General features: G+C 37.0%; 1 protein-coding gene across 2 annotated transcripts in view; it reads left to right on the top strand.

Moving 5' to 3' along the window:
* Nucleotides 1-23,225, top strand: part of GPCPD1 (glycerophosphocholine phosphodiesterase 1) — a 40,210-nt gene that overhangs the window by 13,721 nt on the left and 3,264 nt on the right. Inside the window, exons 5-19 of one of the 2 annotated variants that reach the window (XM_065736362.1) lie at nt 5,522-5,597; nt 7,546-7,587; nt 8,737-8,860; nt 9,951-10,197; nt 11,302-11,464; nt 11,552-11,684; nt 11,918-11,972; nt 14,201-14,293; nt 16,146-16,223; nt 16,984-17,023; nt 17,496-17,557; nt 18,611-18,676; nt 19,355-19,491; nt 20,229-20,364; nt 20,682-20,842. In XM_065736362.1, the coding sequence (XP_065592434.1) occupies nt 5,522-5,597; nt 7,546-7,587; nt 8,737-8,860; nt 9,951-10,197; nt 11,302-11,464; nt 11,552-11,684; nt 11,918-11,972; nt 14,201-14,293; nt 16,146-16,223; nt 16,984-17,023; nt 17,496-17,557; nt 18,611-18,676; nt 19,355-19,491; nt 20,229-20,364; nt 20,682-20,842 (1,613 nt within the window). The remainder of the gene's footprint in view (nt 1-5,521; nt 5,598-7,545; nt 7,588-8,736; nt 8,861-9,950; nt 10,198-11,301; nt 11,465-11,551; nt 11,685-11,917; nt 11,973-14,200; nt 14,294-16,145; nt 16,224-16,983; nt 17,024-17,495; nt 17,558-18,610; nt 18,677-19,354; nt 19,492-20,228; nt 20,365-20,681; nt 20,843-23,225) is intronic. The other variant, XM_065736444.1, reaches the window with a different exon arrangement.

The following is a 23,225-nucleotide window of genomic DNA, read 5'->3' as shown; positions in this document are numbered from 1 at the left end:
TATTTTAGTGAAAACATCTTTTATCCTTACCCATAGTTAGTGCTTTTTGAAAATTCCAAGGATACTGAAATGCCTGAGGCTATTGTATAGCTTAAGCAGCACAAAACTGAATGAAAACAACCAATAGCAGTAGAAAGTGTGAGCAGGTTTAACTTACTACAGCTTTAAAATTTAACTGCAGGCTTTTTGGTGAAATGTGAGTTGGATTAACTTGCTTTTGTGCTGTGTAATTAAGACATTTATCTCTTGGAGTAGATAGATGGGGAATCCCAGTTTTATCTCTGAGTTTGCATAGGTGTTTGTACAGTGTTCAAGGCTTGGCTGGATGGAGCTTTAAGCAGAATGTTCTCTAGTGGAAAGTGTCCCAGCTCATGGTGGAGAGTGTTGGAACCAGATGATTTTTAAGGTTCCTTCCAACCCAGATCTTCCTTCGATTCTGTGATGTGCATGACTTGACCAAAGAGATACAGATGTGTTATTATGGGTATGGATGTCCAAGTTGCACGTGAGTTCAATGTGTCAGGTAATACACTGGTCTCTAGATACAGTAGTTGGATGAAGCTTTTTATTCTTCAGGCTAGTGATGAGACTGAATGGCATCCAGAAAAAATGTCAGACTGACAGGAAAAAGAGGCAGCTGTTCTTCACCTGTTTGCTTTATAATGAATAATAACTGTAAAAAAAATATATATATATATATCTGCTGTCTTACTCTGTGAATGTCCTGTAGCTGTTCACCGTCATCAGTTTTTGTTTGAAATCAGGTTTATGAAGGCTAAGCTGAATATGAAAATGAGTTCTAGAATGATCTGGTTTTGTGCTTTGTTTGCTTTTTATATTACTGTTAAGAGTGCTCAAGGTCAGGTAGACTCAGCTTACTTCCACTGAAAAAGTCTTTGATGGAGGTGTCATGAAAATTCTCAGTGAAAGGTACGGATTGGAAATGAGATGTGAGACGGTTCTGCTTTTCATTACAGCATGTACAGTAGTATGATCTGAAAGTCATGCTTTCTTTGTTATTTTGAGGGAACAGAAGGGAAGGTCAGTAATAGTTGTTTATGTTGTTTAATTTTTGAGGCCCAAAGTAGAGCCCTTTCATGATTTACCAGCTTTGATGGGACTCTATCTCTTGTAAATGCCCATAAGTTTAAAATGTAAGCAATACCACGTGAAAAAAGTACCTTAGTGAGAGCAAATTGGCACAAAATGCGCTCACAGAGAATAGTTTGCTTTAACATTTGAAAAAGTTTACAATATGTATTGGTGAGTGTGTTTCTTTAAGTAGGTGCTCTGTATCGTGCACGCTTTTTGTACCGTGTGATGCAGAGTCTGCTAAGGTAAGTATGAATTTTATGGAATAACAGTGTAAAGAGCTACTGTATATAAAAAGGAAGCTGAAACACCCTACAAAATAGTATGTGAATTGCCTGGGTGCATGGTCACCCACTTAGCAGTCTTTAACCTGTAACCATTAAGTGTGCAGTACCAGGACTTGGTTTTATAAGAAATAGCTTTCTATAGCTGGTATTTTTGCCCCTCAGTGTTTTCCTTCTCCTACATGCATACTTATATATCTTTATATAGTTATTTGTAGAACTATATTTAAAAAAAACAACAGGGTTCCTTCATTCTAACAGGAATGTAATATACAACACAGTGCCAAGTAAGATAGTCAGTAGGAGTGTTCATCATTGAGAACCCTGATAAGGATAAGATACTTCTAAATTAAATTATTCTGAATGTTTATTTCAGTGGTTGTCTTTTATTATGTATAGCATGTGATTAATTTCTCAAGCTTGCTGCATGTGGTCCTTCAGCCCCTGTTAGCATTTTGTGAGTGCAGTTCTATGTCATGGTCTGTAGCTGGATAACTTAAATATATGTCTAGTTTTAATTACATGTTAAGGTCTGAATGTGAATTGGACACCATGAAACTGTAAATAGTGCTGAAAGGCAGACAAAGTTCTAGTTACTGTTCCCCTTGATTCTCTAAGAACTGCATCTTTGAAGATGCTTGAGATGAAGAATCACACTTTCATGGGTGTGTGCTGGCTGAGTGGAAGGATTTTTCTCACCTCTCTTTATAAAATAGTCATTATTTAGGTATGACCTGTCAGTTATTTTGCTTGGAGGGTAGTACAATGCATGGGAAGCTTGGTTGCTTTGCATTGAAGCATTTTGATGTTAACATAATGGTTATATAAACAGAGTATCATTTTTATACTTAATACAGGAATGCATAGACTCATTTGTGAGTCCATATAAATGAGTGTATGCACAAACAACGTGTTACTGTAGAATTGGTACAAGTCTTGATTCCTAAATACCAAGAGCTTTTAATGTTAAAACCATTTTAATGTTAATTAAAATTTTTCTTTGCATATTCAGGAAGAAATAACTGTCTACCTGTGTAAGACAACTTTTAAGATCATGTTGATAAATGTGTTTCACAGCTGAGTATTACTCGATGGAAAATATTTCTAATGAGACTTGCTAGCTGGTCTGAAGTATATGCAAGTCAAGTCCATGTGGTGCCTGGAGTGCAGTAACAAGGGTGAAATGTAGATCCAGACTCAGTAATTTCTTTAATAGCCAAGTACCTCAGAAGACCTCTTGTCAGGTGATTAACCCATGGTTAACTTGTTGGTGACAGAGGAGCACTGCTGCTGGGACTGAGCTGAGGTGGAAGATGGAGTGTTAAGTATTAATGGAAGTATTAGAGCTGTAGGATCTCTAGTTTGCCAAAGATGCCATGGCAGGTGATGTGGAGATGCTGTTGCCTTGCAAAGTTAGTGTCATTGGCTGTAAAGCTTTGGTTGTCTGGTTTTGTGCCTAATTGTTGTATCTTACATAGCACAGAAATCTGGAGATACTTTTGCCAGAAATACAGCATTGGGAGTTAAGACTAATTTGTTTGATGACTTCATGTTCTTGAACTAGATTAATTCCTTGAAATACAGTTTTAAGAAGTTTAGTCATAAAGTGCATCTGGTTAAGTGTTCTTGTGATCTCCTTTGTGGATCTATTTTGTTCTGTTCTAAGATCATCTTGTTTTTCTTAATGTCTATTCTGTTGTGTACTCTTGGATCAGGAATTTTGGGGCTGGCCTCCTAAATTTTCATTAAATAAAAGTAACTATTTTAAAAATAGTTATAGGATACTATATAGTAAAAGGATTTGCCATTTTATTTTTTCTATGTGCTAATAGATAGTCCCTACAGTACGGTGCTGCTCTGTATGTCAGTGTACTGCCCACAGGGATGTTTGAAGTGTCACCTGGGGACGTGCCATTTAAGCTTGGACAACCTGACTTCTTAGATACCGTATTCATACTGTGAATACTGATCACACATCATTAACTGCTGCTGTAAGCTGATCCAAACTGAACTGTAGTTCGGATGTCACTGTATATAACTGTAATTGTATCATTACTCTTACCTTACTCTAATTGTGACTTATGTTAGGTATAATTAAAACGTCTTAGAGACATCTCAATAAATTGCAGCTAAAGGCCAGGTCTGAGCAGGGATTGTGGGAGGGTGCAGTTGTGTCTCTGCCCATTCATTGCTGGTTTGCTAGGCTTCTCTTAGTATGGAAAGTATTGAGAGTTTCTGGGATTAAATGTGTAACCATCCCATTGTATCCCTGTTAGGGGTTGACATTTAGTTATCTGTATCCAGTGTGTTGTGCTTGTTCTGGAAGTAGTATTACTCAAATTCTCATTAATGATTTTAGTACCTAGAAGTAAAATGTGGAATTACAGTAGCGTATTTACCCTTTCAGAAATAAGCTGGCATTGTTTAGTACAACATTTGGGTTGCTTCTGCAAGTAGAAGCCTTTGCCTGCCTTCTGTAGAAAACAGCCTAATGCATGTTAGGACAGGTTTATATTCCTCAGCACTACAAACTGCAAACTTTGCAACTGTTCATAGGAGCTGCTGCTGGAGTGCAGCATTACTAGCTAGGAAATGCTGGCAAACAGAGGTTTCAGCTTTGGAAATGGAAACTGATTTACAAGGATGAGTCTGTGAAAAATGGAAGAAACTTAGGTTCATAGGTTCATAAGGTTGGAAAGGACCTACAAGATCATCTAGTCCAACCATCCTCCTATCACTATCCCTACCCAACTACTAAATCAAATCCCTACTCGTCCTAACTTTTCTACAAGTCCATAAGAACAAGTCTTCTGGCAATGGCAGAGAAAAGGGGATTAAAACAGCCCCATAACAGCAATAAACAGAACAATAGTGTGATGTTATTTATACTTACGTGTATCATGTCCTTAAAGCAAAAATGTAAACACTTGCATTTTATTCTGATTTAACTATTAAGTATACACACTCCTGAACATTAGGAACTGTGGTTAGGTTAAAAGCATTTGATATGGGTCAAGAGAGTCCATCGTGCTTAAGAATTAAGTGGGCTGTAAGATAGCAGATCTGGGTATTGGAATGCTTAGTTGAGTTTGAAATTTATCTGGATGTGCCTCTTGAGCTGAAAGTTGTTTAAGCAAGAACCTGCAGGGCTTGGACAAGTTGGCATTGAAGCTGTTATGAGTCAGGTGGGCAATAGTAGCTAGTCTTTCTGGAAATGAGTTGCTTAGTCCCAGTCCACTGAAAAGACAAACTCTGAAGCTGTTTGTCAGTAGTTTTTACGGATAGTAATAACCATGCAACGTTAGGGGGCACAACTTCCTAGGATGTCCTGAGCTGGAAATCAGACATTTTTCCTGTCATTAGCCATTGGATACACTGAGATTTTAACCTAGAAAGCATTTACAATTTTACTAAGTCTGGACTATTTGTCAACAGAGTAATTTTTTGGTGAAATAATCAAATTTATCCTGCTTCAAACATAGACCTGCAGCTTCATTGCAGGTCGATGGCATAGTATCAGTGTATTTTTCCTCCTGTAGCAGCCAAATTTCAGTTACTTAAGCTTTGATTGGATGGTAGATAATTTGTTTTTCTGCACCATAGCTGGAATAACTGTTTTATGTAGACTTGGAATTAGTTGATGAGTACATCCTGGGGGAGCACCAACCCCAGTTTCAAACTGTGGAGACAGGGCTTATATGAATTCTGCTTATGGATTGTCATGGCAGTAGAAGACTCACGTGATGAGTTCACAGACACTGTTTTGGTTGTTGGTTTTTTTGTTTGTTTGTTTGCTTTGTATTCAAAGGAGACTACAGTAGTCCGGAATAGTAGTTAGAAGCAGCAAAGTTTTAATAGTTGTGTTTAACATCACCACTGTCAGACTTTTGTCAAACTTTGCCGTATGTAGTGTGACCTGACATATCAGATAGCAGCAGTTGCAAGGGGAAGAGCTAAGCCTGACCTGTCTTTTCTTTATTTCATTCGCCCTCCCTCTCTCCCTCTCTCTCTCTCTTTCTCTCTTTCACTCTCCTTGTCCTTTTAAATCTGTAATTTAAGTTCACAACCATCCCAAAGAGCTTCATGGGTAGAAAATCAGATATGACAAAAGAAATTATTGTAGACATTTAACTTTTAAATTACAGACTATCGATGGTCCCTGCGAAGTCATAGTTCACACGTGGGAGACTCATCTACAACCACGATCAATTACCCCTTTAGGTATGGGCACAAACTGCATCTGTTTGAGGCATATGCATAAGGTTGCTAATATGCTGCACATTGGTTTAGAGGATTGATAATGATAGATATAAAATACTTTTATTTATTAATGTTTCGGAGATATAAACTTTTCTTTGCACAACCATGGACCTTACTCTCAAAAAAAAAAATAATCTGTATATGTATAAATGACTTAAAAATGAAGTGGGTGTGAAATTCTTTGCTGCCATCCCTAAGATGGTGCAGACTGCTTTTTTTTTAACTTCAAATGTAATCATTTTTTCTAAGCTTAATTCTTTGAGACTAAGGATCCATTTTTAAAATATATATATATTCTTTTTCCCTCCCAAAGAATGTGGGGAGGGGGAGGGCATGAATTCACTATTGTTTTCAAGTATTATATCACCAGTGAAGCTTTAAAGAAAAAAAAATCAGGCTTCTTAAAGTAAATTAATGTAATTAATTTATATGGCAATTTAGCAAGAAAAATTATATTTTGCTGGAAGCAAGAGTGGCATGCAGACCTGCATATAAGTTCCTAATGCTTTTCTAAGGTGGGAGAATTGGGGTGACTTGACGGTGTTTAAGTATTAACCTTTGAATGTAGCTTATAATTGAGATTCCTTATGCTGCTTAGAATGGCATGTTCTATGCACTGTTCCCTCTAGAATATGAGAAACATTTTCTCCCTGCTTCTCCACGTAGAGTATATGTCTATTATATATCTTCTGATTAGTTGAAAGAATACATCTTTTATAAAGGAGATGATATTAAACAAACTGTTTATAATGAATAATGCATGATCACTGTTGGCTTTCTGGTATAATTTCTTTTGTTAATTTTGTTAAGTTTGTTAATAATTAATTAGGGAAACAGTCTGCCCTCTCTTGGGGTTTACACTTTATCTCTAAATTCAGATAACTTCATTCCATACAATAAGGATTTTTTTTCCAAGTAATACTCAATATTCTTTGTCTCCTTAGTGGATGAATTCATGTCAAAAACATTTTCTGCAGAATTCTGTGGTTAGGATGCATAATACTTCTTTATTTTTAATGGAACATGAAGTTTAAATTGGATTTTATCACCAAAGTTAGATTTACCATATCTCCATGGGAATAGGGGCTTTCTTTGTAAGCAGTCTCTAAGAAAATGCAGCAAAACTAGAATGTTAGTACTTAGTTATTATGACCTTAAATTGGTGGTTGGTAGTTATTTAAAAAAAGAGGATGGGATTCTGATTCCTCCTAGAAAAAGTTAGGGTTAAGGACTGCAGCAACAAAATTTTATTCAGTCTTTTGAGAAACTCCCAGTTTGTGTATGCTACTGCAGTTATGTTAATGCTGGTGAATTCACACAGTGCCTAAAGATTTCAGCTATTAAAACTTAGGAGACAGTACAGATGAAAGTAACTGTGAAATGAGTGTTTTGATTAGTTCATCCTAGAATAGGTTTCTGTCGTGTGGACAGAATAAGCATTTTTATTGTGGTTAACTTGATGAATAAGCTTTAGCTGTAAATGTGCAGGAGAACAGCTTTCTTATGTTTGACAGAAATTTTAAGGGCTTGGACACTAACAAAAAAAATCACTGTAGGTTCTAGTAGGATGTAGATATTAGCAAACTACTACAGCAAACTGAAATTTTGCAGCTTTCTTGATTTATTTTTTTCTCAGTTCAGATTAGTTCAGGCAAAGCAGAAATCTTAGGGCATTTTTTGGGTTGACAGGTTTTTCTTGCAGAACCTAAGAAAGCATGAAGCTGGAGAAAACTTGATAGAAGTTTGCAGTAAACATGCTTATTTTTTCTGTTTCAATTCTTGTACTTTTTATTAGTTAGGCTCTTTAGAAACAAAGTGGAAAAGTAGAGTTTAACTTGGCAATGATTCCTGCTGGTGTTAATGCTGATTAGTGTCTTCCATTCTGTTTTTCCCCTCATTTCAATTCTAGAAAATGAAATGACCATTGACGATGGATACTTCGGAATTCATAGTAAGTGAAATATATTGATCTTCACTGTGTATTTAACTTTGACAAGCTTAAGCATTGTAGTTGAAAACATTGTGAAATACTGAGTTTTAGGCATGAGTTTTCTGCTTTATTGAACAAAGAACTGAAAGATTGTCAGAGTACTGGTGTTAGATGATATCTGTGAACTCTAGACTCTAAGTGTGTGTTTTGTAACTACAGAATAGGCTGCTGCTAGCCTTCTCTTTCAAAGTAGCTGTAGGAGGAAGTCTTTCTGAGTAGAAGAATCACATAAAATGTGCACCATCTGCCTCTTCAGTTATGTACATAACTGCCAAAACTCAGGTTCAAACTCATGCTCTTGTGTGTACATGTGTTGCTTTTGCATTTAAAACCCTCTTCTCATTTAATGCCCAGTCCCTTGGCGCTGGTGTTAACTCTTTGTTGTGTCATATATACATTTTGTCTTAATGCTCTTCTGTTTCCCTTCACATCCCTGCCAAAGTTATTGTTGTTAGGAACTGTTCAAAACTATGGAGTCTACTTTGGCACTTGGTCTGGTAACTTGTGCTTCTGGGCCATCCTCCTTTGTAGACTTTCCTTCTGATGGTGAGGTTGAGGATTCTTCTATGTGCTTTTTCCCCATCGTATCTGTTGCTGTATTCTGTCCTCCAGGCTTATGCTGCTTTACTGGCCTTGCTTGTGATTATATTTCTTTCTCAATTGAAACAAGAAGTCTCAAGTTGCTTATGAACTTGCAGTTTCTGTCAGTGGTCATTTGTGTACTGGGAGATCCCAGGACATGGGACTGTTTTGTGTACTTTTGGAGACATAGGTGTTATTACCCTAAATACAATCAATACTGAAACACTCACTGCTTTCCTTCAAACAGTTTACATGCGAAGTTGGTGTGGATTGGTGTTCCTATTTGTTTCCTTTAAAAGTCAGCAAACAGCTACGTATCTGTTGCCTGATCAAGGTAGCTCACAAAAGACAGGTGAAAGGATGTATGCAGAAATTGCTTTGGAAATACTATTGAATAAAGCTGATAGGGAAGGATTGGAAGATGATGCCAGAGGAACTGTATTTATATTTAACTATCTAGATTCTCCTTAAGATATTAAAGAAGTTTTTGAGGTGCCTTTCTAATTGTTGTTGCTCAATTCTTAACAGATGGTATTGAAACTGTGGATGCTGGGTGGCTGACCTGTCAAACAGAAATACGATTACGTCTGCATTATTCTGAGAAGTCCCCTGTAATGATATCAAAGAAGAAATTCAAAACATCAAGGTTTAGGTAAGAGCTTGCTCGTCTCATTTAGCAATTTACCTCACATTTTCCACACTGCCTAAAAAGAGCTGGTTCTGCCCTGTTAGAGTTTTTTGTGGCTGTCACCTGTTTTGGTGAGATTATTTTTCAAGGTTGTAGAATATGTTTAAATGCACTGTGATGTCTTATTCTATGAGGATATTCAGAATGTCAAATTTGTGTGAAGGATTTCTGGTTGTAATTGTTTTGAGGGAATTTCAGTGAGTTGCCATCTAAATAATAACCCTGGACCCTGTCTGCTTTTAAGATGACTTAGAAGATTACTTAGATGTGTTCCCATCACTAATGTATTTGATTTTGTACATCAGTGAAATTGGATGTAATTTGGAATGTTTGCCCTTGAGTTGAGTCTTGGAGAGAGGATCATCAGTCTTGGTCCATGGTATTGCAGAAAGTAATTCTGTTTACTTTTAAAGATACAGAGTATCTTCTATTGTGATCTATATTCAGAGACTAAAATTATGTACGTGCTTACCAGCAGCCATCAACTTTCAGTGTTGATCTTGAAGAACTTTGTCATGGTGAAGGTGACAGAGCACAGGAACAGAGTGCCCTTCTTTGGAGATATTTAAGACCCATCTGGATGCCTACCTGTGTGACCTGCTGTAGGGAACCTGCTTTAGTGAGCAGTTGGACTCAATCTTCAGAGGTCCCTTCCAACCCTTGCAATTCTATGATTCTTTGACTATTTCCAGTGGTTTTGGTTAGTCTCCCAGTGTTATGGGTATCAGTGTTTGGAGAAAAGCTGTCTATTTTGGTAGCCCAAATCATTGATTGATTTGGTAGAGGGCTGCTTTTATGACCATCACTACAGTTTTCACGTATACCTACATTCCTATATTAGCAGTGATTTGAGCACTTAAGTCATACTAAAAAAGGGTTTAGAAAGCAACAGTTCCACACTCTTAAACTTGTCAGGGCCCACTGTATGCACTGCTTTCCTGTTGCTGGTGGTGTTGAGAATAATTCTTGTGTTCTCCTGTAGCTTCTGCTCGAGTTTCTTTTTAATTCCCCAGTATTTCTTCCTACAACAGTTTTTCTCTTTCTGATTGAATAGAGTGAAGTTGACTCTGGAAGGCCTGGAGAAAGATGATGATGATGAAGAGGGCCAAGAAAAAACATCCCCTACTGTTCCTCAGAAAATGGCAAACACTGTGGAGTTCTCCTTAATAAGCAACAATGAATATAAATGCCGCCACTCTCAGCCAGACTGTGGTTATGCTTTGCAGTCAGATCGATGGCTAGAATACACTATACAAACCATGGAGCCTGATAACTTGGAATTAATCTTTGATTTTTTTGAGGTATGTCACTTCAGCGCTTAGAAGCAACTCTGGTCTTAAATCCTGGAGTTAATTGAGTCAATTAGCATCAAGGTTTCACTGTTAGGTTGAGCTGCTGACTGACATAATTGATCTTTTGGATGCTATTTTTATAAGTGAGTTATGATACAGTTTGCTACTGCACCATTTTACAGAGATGTTTGGATCGTCTCAGTATTACACCACAGATCTTGTGTTTTCTGCTTGTTAGAACTTAATACAAATCAGTGTGTGTGGTACTGTGTATAGTTAGGTTAGGTTGCTATTTGTCCTTTACCAGAGATAATTTCTATTTATCCTTTGAATCCTAACAGTATGTACGTGGACTAATTAAACTGCAACGACTCCACCTTGACTTTAGGACAGATTTCTCTGGAGTAGCTAGCACAAATTAAAACTGTGCTTATGTAGAGTCTCACTATTACATCTGCAAGCTACCTGAAATACATTTCCAGAAATATTTTAATATTCAAAATTCTTTTTAATTGGGGGAAAAAAAATCCATCTTCTCATACTGCTTATACATTAGAAAGATGTTTGGATTAAAAATGCACCTCCCATCATTTACCGTTGTGAAGTGATGATATAGCTCCCGAACTTGACTTGCTCAAGTGCTTGTTCTGTGTGCTACTTACGTACCTCCTTCCTTGTGGATGAATACAAAGCTCTTTTTAAAAGAATATATACGAAATATATATGAAATACATGTATAATATTTTATATACATTATAAAGTAGATTTTTTTCCATATATTATGCATACATCTTTGTTCTGAATGTAACATGGGTGCTTTAGAAGAGAGCCTGTTCCTTGTGTCCAGTTGTGCTCTGAAAAGATTACCATACCCAAGAGTTTTCAAAAGCAAGCATATGTAACTTTCTAGATTGCCACCAACAATTTCATATTTCTGATCATAACTTGCAACACTATTACATTTCAGGCCAGAAATGTTTTCTGTAACATGTGGGAGGTTGCTTACATCAGTGATTTTCTTGTTGAAGAAGATGGTTTTAATGAAATAAGAGTTTATTAGTATTTTCACCTGCATATAACAGTAAGTGTTTTGGTCGGTTTGCTTGTTTCCAGGAAGATTTAAGTGAGAAAGTAGTGCAAGATGATGAGCACCCAGGTCATGTAGGATCTGCCTGCCTCCTGTCATCCACAATTGCAGAATCTGGAAAGAGTGCTGGAATTCTTACACTTGCTATTATGGGCAGAAATCCAAGGAAGACCATTGGAAAAGTTAGAGGTACAGCTGATACAAATAAATGTAGATAACAAGTGACTTCCAGTGAAGTTATCTTTTGACACATGAAGCTCTTGTTTTTCCTTGTAGTGGACTACATAATCATTAAGCCAATTCAGGGATACACATGTGATATGAAGGCCTCGTATGCAAAATACTGGAAACCAAGAACAACTCTTGATGTTGGACACAGGGGAGCTGGAAACTCTACAACAACAGCTAAGTAAGTTCGTTTGTGTTCTGAGATTTTATTTTGTTCTTTAATGTTTGGTTTCATGGGTATCATCTGGGGAAGCAGCTAGTTTCAATATTATAAACTATAACTCATAATCGTTTCAAGTCTCTACAGTATCAAATGTGAGTGTTCTGTAAACCAAAGACTTCTTGTTTGTATTTCTCCTGCTTCAGTGGACTTGTGACATGCTGCATCTAATAAAATCTTTGCTATTATTTCAGGCTTGCTAAAGTTCAAGAGAACACCATAGCTTCTCTGAGGAATGCTGCTAGTCATGTATGTACACATTTGTACACATTTGTGTGACCACAGTACTTGAATAACTGAAAGTAACTTGCTGTGCTTGATTTTCATGATTCAATACAATGAACGTTGAATATGCTGAATTTTTTTTATTAAAAAAGGCATCAAGTAATAGAGGCACTGTGGAGAAATATGAAGGGAAGTAATAGCTTAATTAAAATCTTGTCTTTAAGTTAGTCAAAGAAACTTCCATCTATAGTGGCTTCTCCTATTTTATTATGTTTGCCAATGATGTCAGAGGTGATTGTTGGTGGTGGCAGTAAAAGTTGAACCTTCCCACCAATAGCCCATTACATTTTGTTGCTGTGTGACACGTTGCAGCAGAGGGGCAGTGTGACACGATGGCATCTGACATGGAAAAGCATGTATGAGGCAGAAGTGTGGAACTGAATTCCTCCATGTGAACAGAAAAAAAAATCGCACCCACTGACATTTATTGCCACTTGCTGAACATTTCTGGAGACCAGGCAGTGGGTGTGAGCACAGTGAGGTGGTGTGGGGTATGTTATGACAGTGACCTGAAAGACAAATAACGATCTTGATGGCCATGCAGATTTGTATGCGTGCAGCATGCAGTCTCTAGTTCACTGCTGGTGAAAATACATAGTTAATGTGGTGACTGTACTGAAAAAATGCTTGTGGCTGAAAATTTGCTCTATAAAGTGGTGCTATTGTTCTCTTTGCTCAGTTGTAGTTTCCATGGAAATAAATGATGACCTATGTAATGTTCTAATGACCTTCTAATGTTCTAATACAGATAAAATTTAACTTCAAACCTGCAGAAGCATATTTGTTCAAAATTATTCATCATCCTGTATGAAATCTTGGCTCTTCTGGAGTCAGTCAGCATAGTCTCAGGCAGCAAAATTATTTTTTTGGAGATTGCTGAGTTTCTAAATCTGGACTCCAAAACAGGACTTAGGAGCTGAGTTTCTGGAATACAATAATTCTTTGTTCCTGTAGCTGTTACAGTGAAGAATTTGACCTCTGAGGTGAGACTTTCAATTTGGAGATATTGGCCTCAGGTTCTTAAATTCTCTGATAGGAAAAAAAACTGACTGCCTCTTTCAGAGATCTGTCACTGAAGTGATCTGTGGTGAGACTGATCTAGGCAAAGAAACAACGAGACAGTATAGCAGAATGGCTTGAGTTGTGACTATGAGATCACCTTCTGCTTAACTTCCAAGGTTCCTTAGACTTTTCAGGTATGTCTCCACTAATGTGGTTTCTTAGCAGGCATCTTATGAAGATGTTAAAGAGATGGGAGTAGAGTCTCAAGTATTATACTTATTGACTACTTAACTCCCAACTCTCCACGAATCATGGCTGGAAACTTTCTCTCAAGTGAGAGTTGGAGTACAATTTGAAGATATTGCCTGAAGCCTACACTGACTGCAGAGCAAATAAAAACTGCAGTTACTGAAGAATCTGTTCAAACAGTTCGTGTCTATAAACCTGAAGCCAGAAATTAACGCTTTTTGAAAAGCCCACAGAAAGTATGCTGACTCAGAAATTAACTATAAAATAATCATTAATACCCCAAAAATGTTTCCAACTATTTTCAAAATGAAAAGGCTTATAGCCACTGCTGCAGAAAAATATTCTTCTCAGAAATAAAATTAGACTGTCAAAATCTGTCAAAAAAAAAGTTTTTGTGTTTCTCTCTTCCTATGGCCACCTCCATAAAGATTATCACAGAATTATAGATTGTTGGAAGGGACCTCTGGAGATCACCTAGTCCAACCCCCTGCCAAAGCAGCTCCCTAGCCCAGGTTGCACAGGTAGGTGTCCAGGTGGGTCTGGAATGTCTCCAGAGAAGAAGACTCTACCACCTCTCTGTGCAGCTGTGCCACTGCTCCGTCACCCTTATACTTAGAGTCCTTGTCTTATCTTTGTTCCTTTTTAGGCTCAACAGAAAATAACATGTGTTTCATGAGGATCAGAGAATGCTGGATGTAGCAGTTTCTGCTCTTGCACATACTGCTACGTATTACTGCTCCACTGTTTTTTTTTTCTTTAATCCTTTGAATATGATGCAATTGTTAATGACTAGCATTGCATTCAACTTCTGATTGATGTCCAGGACCTGTGAAGTGCAAGTGGCAACTTGTACTTCTGTGTCTTCTGCCATTCTGTAGTCCTTGTGCATTAATAGTTAAGGTTTTATTTGTTCTAATGTGTCTATTCCCTATTTTCTTTAGGGAGCAGCATATGTGGAATTTGACGTACATCTTTCTAAAGATCATGTGCCTATTGTGTACCACGATCTCACTTGTTGCATGGCCATGAAAAAGGTAAGGATGAGGGTGATGCATGTAATTTAAGTGTGAACATTTCAGAAACTGAAATATTTTCTCATAGAAAGGATTCTGGATATCTAAGGAATGGATTAGAACAGAAATGTAGCTTTACTATATGCATAAACTTGAGCTGGGGAGTTGAGCTGTAGCAACAGCGTTTCAAATGCAGTCAAGGAGTAACTCCAACTTACAATTTAGCTTTTGTTTATTTGTCATTTGAAAGAAAAATCTAGAGTACTCCACTGTATTCTGTAACACCTCTTGGGACTCCTTAGAGTGTCAGGAATGAGACCTTCTGGAGGGGTTTTTTAGGTGGGTTGTGTTGTTTTTTGGTGTTCTTTTGGAGGGAGGTAGTCAGTATGGTTCTCAACATGATTTCTTCCCTCTGCTGATACGTAATAGTGTATTTGTCTTAAGCAGTTACGTTCTTATAAATGCTTATTAGGTCAAACCAATGTCTGCCTTGCTTGATAGTAGTGACCAGTGGATGGAAAGCAAAGCACTGGAAGAAACAAAGATCTCCTTTATTTAGGGAGTCGCTGAACAATTGCATTAGCTACAAATGGCTTGTCTTTCATTAATTTTTCTCATTCTTTCTTGATCCTATTTTTTTCCTCCACACTTTGGTCTTCCTTTAACTGTCAGGAAAATGATGTCCCACAAGATGTGAGGTACAGTAAGCGAGGCTGAAGAACTGCTTTGAACTGCTTGATGGGTCAGAAGGAAGGGAGTTAAATGAAATGCTAGGAGCAGGAGAACAGGTCATGAAAGCAAGTGTCTTGTTCCTTTCTTTGCTTAACTTACCAGCTGCTGAAGTTGTTAACTGAAACTTTTTTCTGCTGTAAGTGCTGAGAGTGCTGTAACATAAGTAGTGAAATGTACTCTGTTCATCTACACAGATTCTTCCTTAAGCGATTTCAGGGTACCTCTTTTGTAATACCTTTTTAAATATCCAATTTTTATGGAGTGTAAAAGTTGAATGTTTTTATAAAGTGACATTATGCTTCTCAATAATGAGCGAGACAGAAGCATAAGGGCTGCTAGTTCAAACACTGAGAGTTTTCCTTCTAGTTTTTATTTTTTTTATCGAGACTAGAATTCATGTACTCGGCCACAGTGCAAAGAGGCTAGACTCTGTTCTGTTCTTGTTCTCTACTATTGCAAGAAAATGAAGACAGCATAGCAAGATAAGCTGCAAGCGTGTTCTCTTTGCTCTCTATGCTGACTCATTGTCATCAAACCCTCATGCCCATTGCAATATGGCAGTTCATAGCAAGTTGGTTTTGGACAGTTCTGGGAATGGAACTCTGAAAGAAGTACATTCACAGCATGTATTGAATTGGTATTGTCTTACTGAGCACAGATTTCTTTAGAATGAGGAGAGGAGAACTGTACTGACAATTTTTTGGACTTCAGATCATTGGAGCGGGAGAGGGTTGCTTCACTTTCACCAGGACACTTGTTTCTTTACTTGTTTCTGAGAAATTGGATAAGTAAGGATAAACAAAATTGCCTTGGAGCATTTTAATGAATTTGACTTGGGAATTCTTGTTTTATTTTATTCTCCCTAAATAACTGATCAAGTTTTTACAGAATAAATCCACTGACTTTTTTTTTCTCATGAAAGAGAGTTGAAGCCTGCGACTTGCATACATGTCCAAATTTTGGTTTTCAAACTGATGCCTGTTTTATGCTTCTGAGTGATAACAAATTGTCTTATTACGTGACTTGTATCTTCACAATATGAAACAGAAAATTTTAATATAGTAACATTAAAGGCAACTAAAAGCAATACAGACTTTTATACTTTTCAGCGATTGTTATTACGTATTATTTCTCTTCAAAGAAACTGGATACAGAGCCCTTGGAGTTGTTTGAGATTGCAGTTAAAGAGCTCACATTTGATCAACTGCAGCTGTTGAAGGTACTGTTACTTTGCTGCTGTGGTATGCCAGGTGTGGGGTTTGTAGTTTTGGTTTCTGGTGTAGCTGTAAGGTTATGTGGGATAGTGTATATTTTAAAAATAGTGAAAGTAGAACAAGTAGTTAATTCCAAGCATAGCACTTCTGTACCATCATTATAGCCTGACTATATTTCACTACTCAGATTTTTGAGAAATATCATCCTAACAACTTGAATAGTTACATGGGTCTATGCTGATGTTATCTTTTTTAGATAAGAAAAAAGAAGGAAAGGTGGTGGTAAGGCCCATTTGAAGCCAATGCTTTGGAGTATTTGAAGATCCTATTTGCCAAGTCTGTCTAGTTCTTAAATTTCCCTGTTAACAAGGCAGATCCAGATTGTCAGCTTCCTCCTTGGAGGTCCATGTGAAGGTTTAGAATGGCCTCTGATTCAACACTACAGATTAAACAGAATGGCTAGAACTAACTATATTATTTCAATTGGGTATTGCTATATCTTCCAAGCAGAAAAGGACTTCCTACATAAAAAGGGGTTGGATAAAAAGACTTGCCACTGAAAACCAAGCTGAGATGCCTGTCCTTCGTCAGGGAAATACATTGCTGAACTACAAATCATGTTTCCTTTTATTTCCAGTTACATAAACTGTGTCTGTAGTGGAACTTCAAACTTCAAGTAAAAGAAAAATCAAAAATTGCATCTTAACTGTATTAAGATCTTGGTGGGTGGGACACCTGTAACTTTCTTCTTTTTATGCCTTATAGCTGGCTCATGTGACTGCCCTGAAAGTAAAAGATCACAACAGTGAGTACTAGTTGGTCTTGGGGTTAATAATAGACACTGGATGGTTGCAGTGACTTGTTCTGGTCACATTTGGGTTCTTGAACACTTCTAACTACTAAACTAGTTACCTTAATTTTGTGCAGGTTATACAGTTAGTGTGTGTGATTTTTTTTTTCTGCTAGGATGCAAATACCTGGATGGGAGTTCTTCACTAGGAAGAGAAGGAGGGAGCAGGAGGGTAGAAGATGCATATATAGCTAAAATGTAATTATAAATAATAAGATAACAGCAAGATAATTGCATGTAGTGCTGCTTTTCCACTGTCAAAACAAGAATTGGCAACACTGTTGTTGGAGTATGACAATCCAGATGTAGACAGACATTATTGCATTTTTTTGTTCTTATAGACCTTGTGATGCTGAACCATTATTTTCTTACTAGAATTAGGAGTGCTGCAGTCTGGTTTGATCTGATATTTTGTATTTCTTTTCAGCATCCTTTAAAGAAGAAGAAAACTCTGAGTATGAGACCCAACCATTTCCTTCCCTGCAGAGAGTAAGAACGAATCATCTCTTACCACTGTATATTTTGGGACAAAATATGCACTTTCCTTTCAGTGTTGCAACACATAGTGAGAGATGCTCATTTTTGATTTAACCATCCAATATCAAAGGTGGAACTGAGAATCTAGGTTTTATTTGGCTACTGGAGCTTTTCCAGCACTTAATAGTTTATATACCTTTCAAAGCTCTTCATTCTGGATTTCCAGTTGCATGGCTTGGGATATCAGCTGGCTAACATCTGGACACTGCATTTTAGTGCACTGACAGTTGTTCCTTAAACTTCAGGGAGGGAAAGAAGGGCCTTTGACAGTTGGTGTGATTGATAACAAGAGAACTTCTAGTACGTTTCCCTTTGTAGTGATCTCAGACTGTGATCTTTGTACTGCCTTTTTTTTCCCAGGAACAACTGTCACGTGGTTTGATGTCATTTGCAATAAATTTGTTCATTTGTTTCCTAAATTGCTGTTTTTACCACTTGATGGTTTTTCCTGGTGTCTAGACTGTTCATCAACATGACCTTTAAGAAATTGTTTTGTACATCAGTACTGCATTCTGTTTGTTAATTGTTAATGTGTTCAATACCTAGGTGAGGATGTGTACAAAATATTCACATAAGAAAGAACTTTGTGTAATAGATTTAACTACTGGTGCTCAATTCCTACATATGTTTTGATGATTTCTTACTGTAAGAAAGGCTGTGTACCCTTAAAGGGTTCAAGAACTATCTTCTACTGAAGATACTTCATGCATTCCAAAAAACTAACTTTCTAGAGAAGTACAAACCTTTTTTTTCAGGAGTACAAATGTACTTAATTGTAGGTGTTAAGGGGAATTTACTTTTATACCTAATCCATTTTGAAGACTAAATTCTTAAAGACAAAATTTTGACAAATTTCTATATATTTCCTATCTTTAAATTGAACTTCTTCATCATCTCTTAGACTCCATTGAGGTTAAATTCCAGTGTATTATCTCAGTAATTACCCTAATAGTAATTAGTTCTCCCTCTTTGCCATACAGTTTGTTCATAATGAAATATTTTCAGGTTCTAGACTCAGTTTCTGAAGATGTTGGGTTCAACATAGAAATAAAATGGATCTGCCAACAAAAGGTAAATAAATGATTTACTTTTATAAGCTATGAACAAAAAAGCATTTTTGCTTTAATGTAATTGTTTGGGTTTTTACGACCTGTTATCTTTAAAATGGAGAAAATGATCATATGCAAACATAATTTGCAAGTGACAGGATGTATTTATAGGACTGAGCTCGTAGTGCAGCTCTGACTGCTTCTGGAACACCCCATTGCAAGCGAATAGGTCACAAGTGAGACATACTGCATGTGGGAAAAGGAGCAAACTCAAACTTTCCTGGCCCCGTGCAAGGACAGCTACAACACAGTGCAGGAAAAAGAATATTATAGACTCAGTTGGATTACTTAGTGCTCACTTTAGAGACAGATATATTAAGCAGAATATATATAATAGTGATCTTTTATGGATTTCTTATATGTTTTCAAAATTAGAAAAAAAAAAAAGAATTGGTGGCAGTTTTCCCCTTAGATGGGGAGATGGTGGATTCTTCAGTGAATCTTCCTGTTAACTGGAATTCAGCTGCACTTTTCAGACCTCTAGTGCTGTAACTGGCATTCAGTATGGTGAAAGAGTTGCTGATGTATTCAGACTTCTAACCTAAGCAAAACAAGATTTCTGTTTGCAGGAGACTGTAGCTTGTTAAAATAATTTTTAAGTGTTACTTAAAATGGCTGAAACTTGTCCTTCTTTCTACAGGATGGACAGTGGGATGGCAACTTGTCAACTTACTTTGATATGAACCTCTTCTTAGATATTATTCTGAAAACTGTTCTGATGAATGCTGGAAGGAGGAGAATTGTTTTTTCTTCTTTTAATGCAGACATTTGTACGATGTAAGTTAGGAAGAGAGAAAACTTTTAATATATATTGTATTTTTGGATTTAAGAATACTCAAAAGTAAACTAACAAGTTCGATTTAGATGTAAAATTTGGGTGCCAAAGTAGTGGGCAATGGAAGCAAGATGTTAGACCCCTTTGCCATCCGAGTTTGCCAAAAATAAAATAGGAAAATGAAGTTCAAGTGGGTACCTTTTGTCAGGTGCCTTCCTGAATACTGAAGTCTTTCTCGATGCAACAAAAAGTGGCCAAGATTTCTTAGGATATCACACTCTTTTTTTTTCAGTCACACTTAAAAGGTATGCAAGCCTAATTTACAAACAAACTCACTAATCCCAAAGCTTTTTCATCTACTTTCACTTCTTACCACCTCACTGGTATTATTCAACTTGAAAAATGCAACTTTAGTTATTGTATGATTCTTATCATGAGTTTTCATTTTACTCTGTTATGCACATAAGAAGAAAATTACTGAACTGGATAGTCTGTAAGGGTTTTATATGAACATCGTGAGGATGTGGGTCAGTTCCCTTTAACTGTATACTAACCTGTGACAGCTGCAGGCTGTTGGAGTAGTTTGTCACATAGTTTGTTAAGAAAACACAGTATCATCTTGATGTACCAGATGGGGTTTAAATGGTTGTGCATTGAAGGGGAAATTTTTAGACAGTGAAGTAGAATTTCCTTGATTTCAAACAACTTGTTTCTTGAAAACTTTTTTTTTTTACTACAGGGTTCGACACAAACAAAATAAGTATCCTGTGTTATTTCTCACTCAAGGAGAATCTAAACTCTATCCTGAACTTATGGATCTTAGATCTCGTACAACTCCAATTGCCATTACTTTTGCACAGTTCGAAAACTTGCTGGTAAGCTGACAAGTTCTGGCATTATTCTGCAATAAAATGAAACTAAATTACTACTGAGCCATCTCTTTTTCAATTTTAACATCAGATTGCAATCAAACTCATACTAATGTGAACGACTGCCCAAATAATGACCATTATTTTGAATATCTCTTTAAATGTCTACAGTACTTAAAAAATATCAGTGAACTCATTAATTGTATTATTGTATGTGAAATTATAAGGAGCTGTAAATGTCAATTGATAAAAAAAATGCTTTTGTGAGAAACTTTCAGCAAGGTAATTTGTTTTTTTTTTTAAGAGGTGTTCTTGTATTTCAGGGTGTTAATGTTCACTCTGAAGACCTACTGAGGAATCCATCTTACATTAAAAGAGCCATATCTAAAGGCTTAGTTATTTTCTCGTGGGGCGATGATGCAAATGACCCAGATAACAGGAAGAAGTTGAGAGAATATGGTGTTCATGGGCTAATATATGACAGGTACTATCTATTGTGCTTAAAATAATAATAATAAAACTTGTGAAACTGTGCTGTACTGAATTACACCATCAATCAAAAAGGAATGAGGATCATTCCTTTAGTACTGTGAATCCAACCAGACTATAAACCTAGTTAAGGAGACACGTGTTGATTAATATTCATCCAGCTGTGTATACTAATAAAAATAATTTTTACTTATCCTGTGGCTCAGCAAATACATACGTAATACGATGCTTCTCTGAAGAACTAGTGCATAACAGACACTTTGGGTAAGCAATTAACATTCCTGACAACTACACCCGATGTGGTGAGGACGATGTTGAACCATCTGACTGAAATTCCTGGCATTGTACATTCATTGATGGAAATGTTTAACACAACTTTTAAATTCATCAGTGTAACTTTTTTTTTCCCCCAGCATTCTCTTTACCTGCATTTCAAAGCCCCGAATGTGAAGTTGTGCTATTTTTCTGTACCAAAATTAGTTTAGCGGGACTCTCAGGGCAAGGCTGCCAAAAATGATCACTTGAAGAAACAGTTAGTAGATGTGTGCAGTTCAGGTGGACATCAAATGTCTGTGGTAAACAAAGACATTACTTCAGGTTCTCAGAAAAATCAGAAATTTCAGTCCTTTTCTGTAGAAGATGTAAAATTAATAGTAGCAAGTAGTTGCATGTGCACAAAATTGCTTAATTTGCATTACAAGAAGAATCTTGAACTTGAAAAGGTAAAACCTCTCTGGCAGGACATCTAAAACAAAGAATATTGGGAAAAGATTAAGTATAATCAAGACACTGAACTGGAGACAAGCCCCAAGCCATCAGGCTGTTTGCTTTACTAAGGGAAATGTTTTGCACATTATTGGACTAGGGGAACAAAAAGGGCAAGGGAAGTTAAGTATTTGTCAAGGGTTCTCCTCTGTTCTTTTTCAAGTGAAAACTGAATGTCAGCTTAAGATGTATAGAGAGAAAAAGACAAATACACTATTTCTTGCAGTCCTATGCACTCAATGCAGGAAGAGTTAACGCTCTTCAATCCCTAATCAGTTACTGAGAGTACCTCTAGATAGGTGGGCTCAGTGATGATCTGGATTGTCAGTGGTCTTGTTTGTTCTGTTTTAAGTCTGTACCTTTTCATGGACGATAAAAAGGAATTTCAAGATTTTTGCACTGGGGATCAGCTTCAGACTTACATCACTGAAGTTTTAAGTCTTCTTCCTGGCTGTAGCACTGTTAGGTCTGTCTTACGACTCAAAATTCAGGGCTTTGCAGTGTCTGGAAAAAGATCTCTGGACTGGTATGGAGAAAAGATGTGGCAGGTACTTTGTTTTAATCAAGTTGTACTGCAGTAATGGTTCTTAGGAAATATCTGCTCTTCTAAGGTCTGCTAATCCAGTCCAAGCTAGGATTCCAGGAGTAGTCACTAAATCTGCATTACTGAGGTAAAATAGGTGATAGCTTTATTTCTGCCCTGGTGCTGCTTTCCCCACTTGAGATTTGTAAGTGATCTTTGGCTATGTAATTGCTCAACTCCACCAAAATATTACTGCATTCTTGTCAGGGCTACAGTTCTGTGAAGTGTCATATGGTCTCTTTTACTGCTTAGAGTGTTTAAGCTCAGTGTGGTAGCAGAACACATTTCACGTCATGTTTTGAGTGAACACATTCCTTGTAATTGCTCATTGTCTGGATTGCCTGGTGGATTTGCCTTAACAAAAAATCCTTATCCTTCTGCACTGTTCGGGCCATATAGATTCTTAATAGTACTCATCTCTTACTCCCTCACTGTTTCTTCCACCTTGCTTACACCTTTCCACAAAGTTTATGTCAGTTCCTTAATCCTCCATTATTTCTCTAAAGTGTACAGTAGAATTTAATATAATGTATATCCCTGAGAGGGAACACGGCACTTTCTGAAAATTGTTTCAGATATCTTAAGGTGGGGATGCTTTGAAATGTGATTGGTACTTGCAAATCCTGGGTGGTATGTCTTGTGCTTTACTGAACCATCTTTCTAAATGGTGTTTGTCCGAATATTAGCGACTACAAGGATTGCAGTGAATTTAGCTTGCTTGGATGTGGCCCCGAGTTACTGCTTTCACTAGCATCTGGTAGTTGTCAAAGCTCATGTGCTGTCTGGATAGAGATAATTTCTATACACTGTTTTTCTGAACTTTAGTCTTCCATGTAAAGATGAGCAAAAATGTTGTTGTGAAGATGGGAGAAAAACTCTGTCCTGAATACCAGAAGTTGCTGGTGCCAAGTGTCGGGCAAAAAATTATGCAGGTAGGGGGGGGAGTCTGACTTCATTTTGCATGGAGGAAAGTTGCAAGACTAAATCTGTGAAGCTTACAAATGCCAGTGCTGTTTAAGGAACCACATCA

Source organism: Cyrtonyx montezumae, unplaced genomic scaffold (genome assembly GCF_038088225.1).
Source record: "Cyrtonyx montezumae isolate F1298 unplaced genomic scaffold, pur_monq_1.0 scaffold_0, whole genome shotgun sequence".
Taxonomy (NCBI): Eukaryota; Metazoa; Chordata; class Aves; order Galliformes; family Odontophoridae; genus Cyrtonyx; species Cyrtonyx montezumae.
The sequence above is the reverse complement of the archived record's forward strand: the minus strand, read 5'-3'. Positions and strand labels throughout refer to the sequence as shown.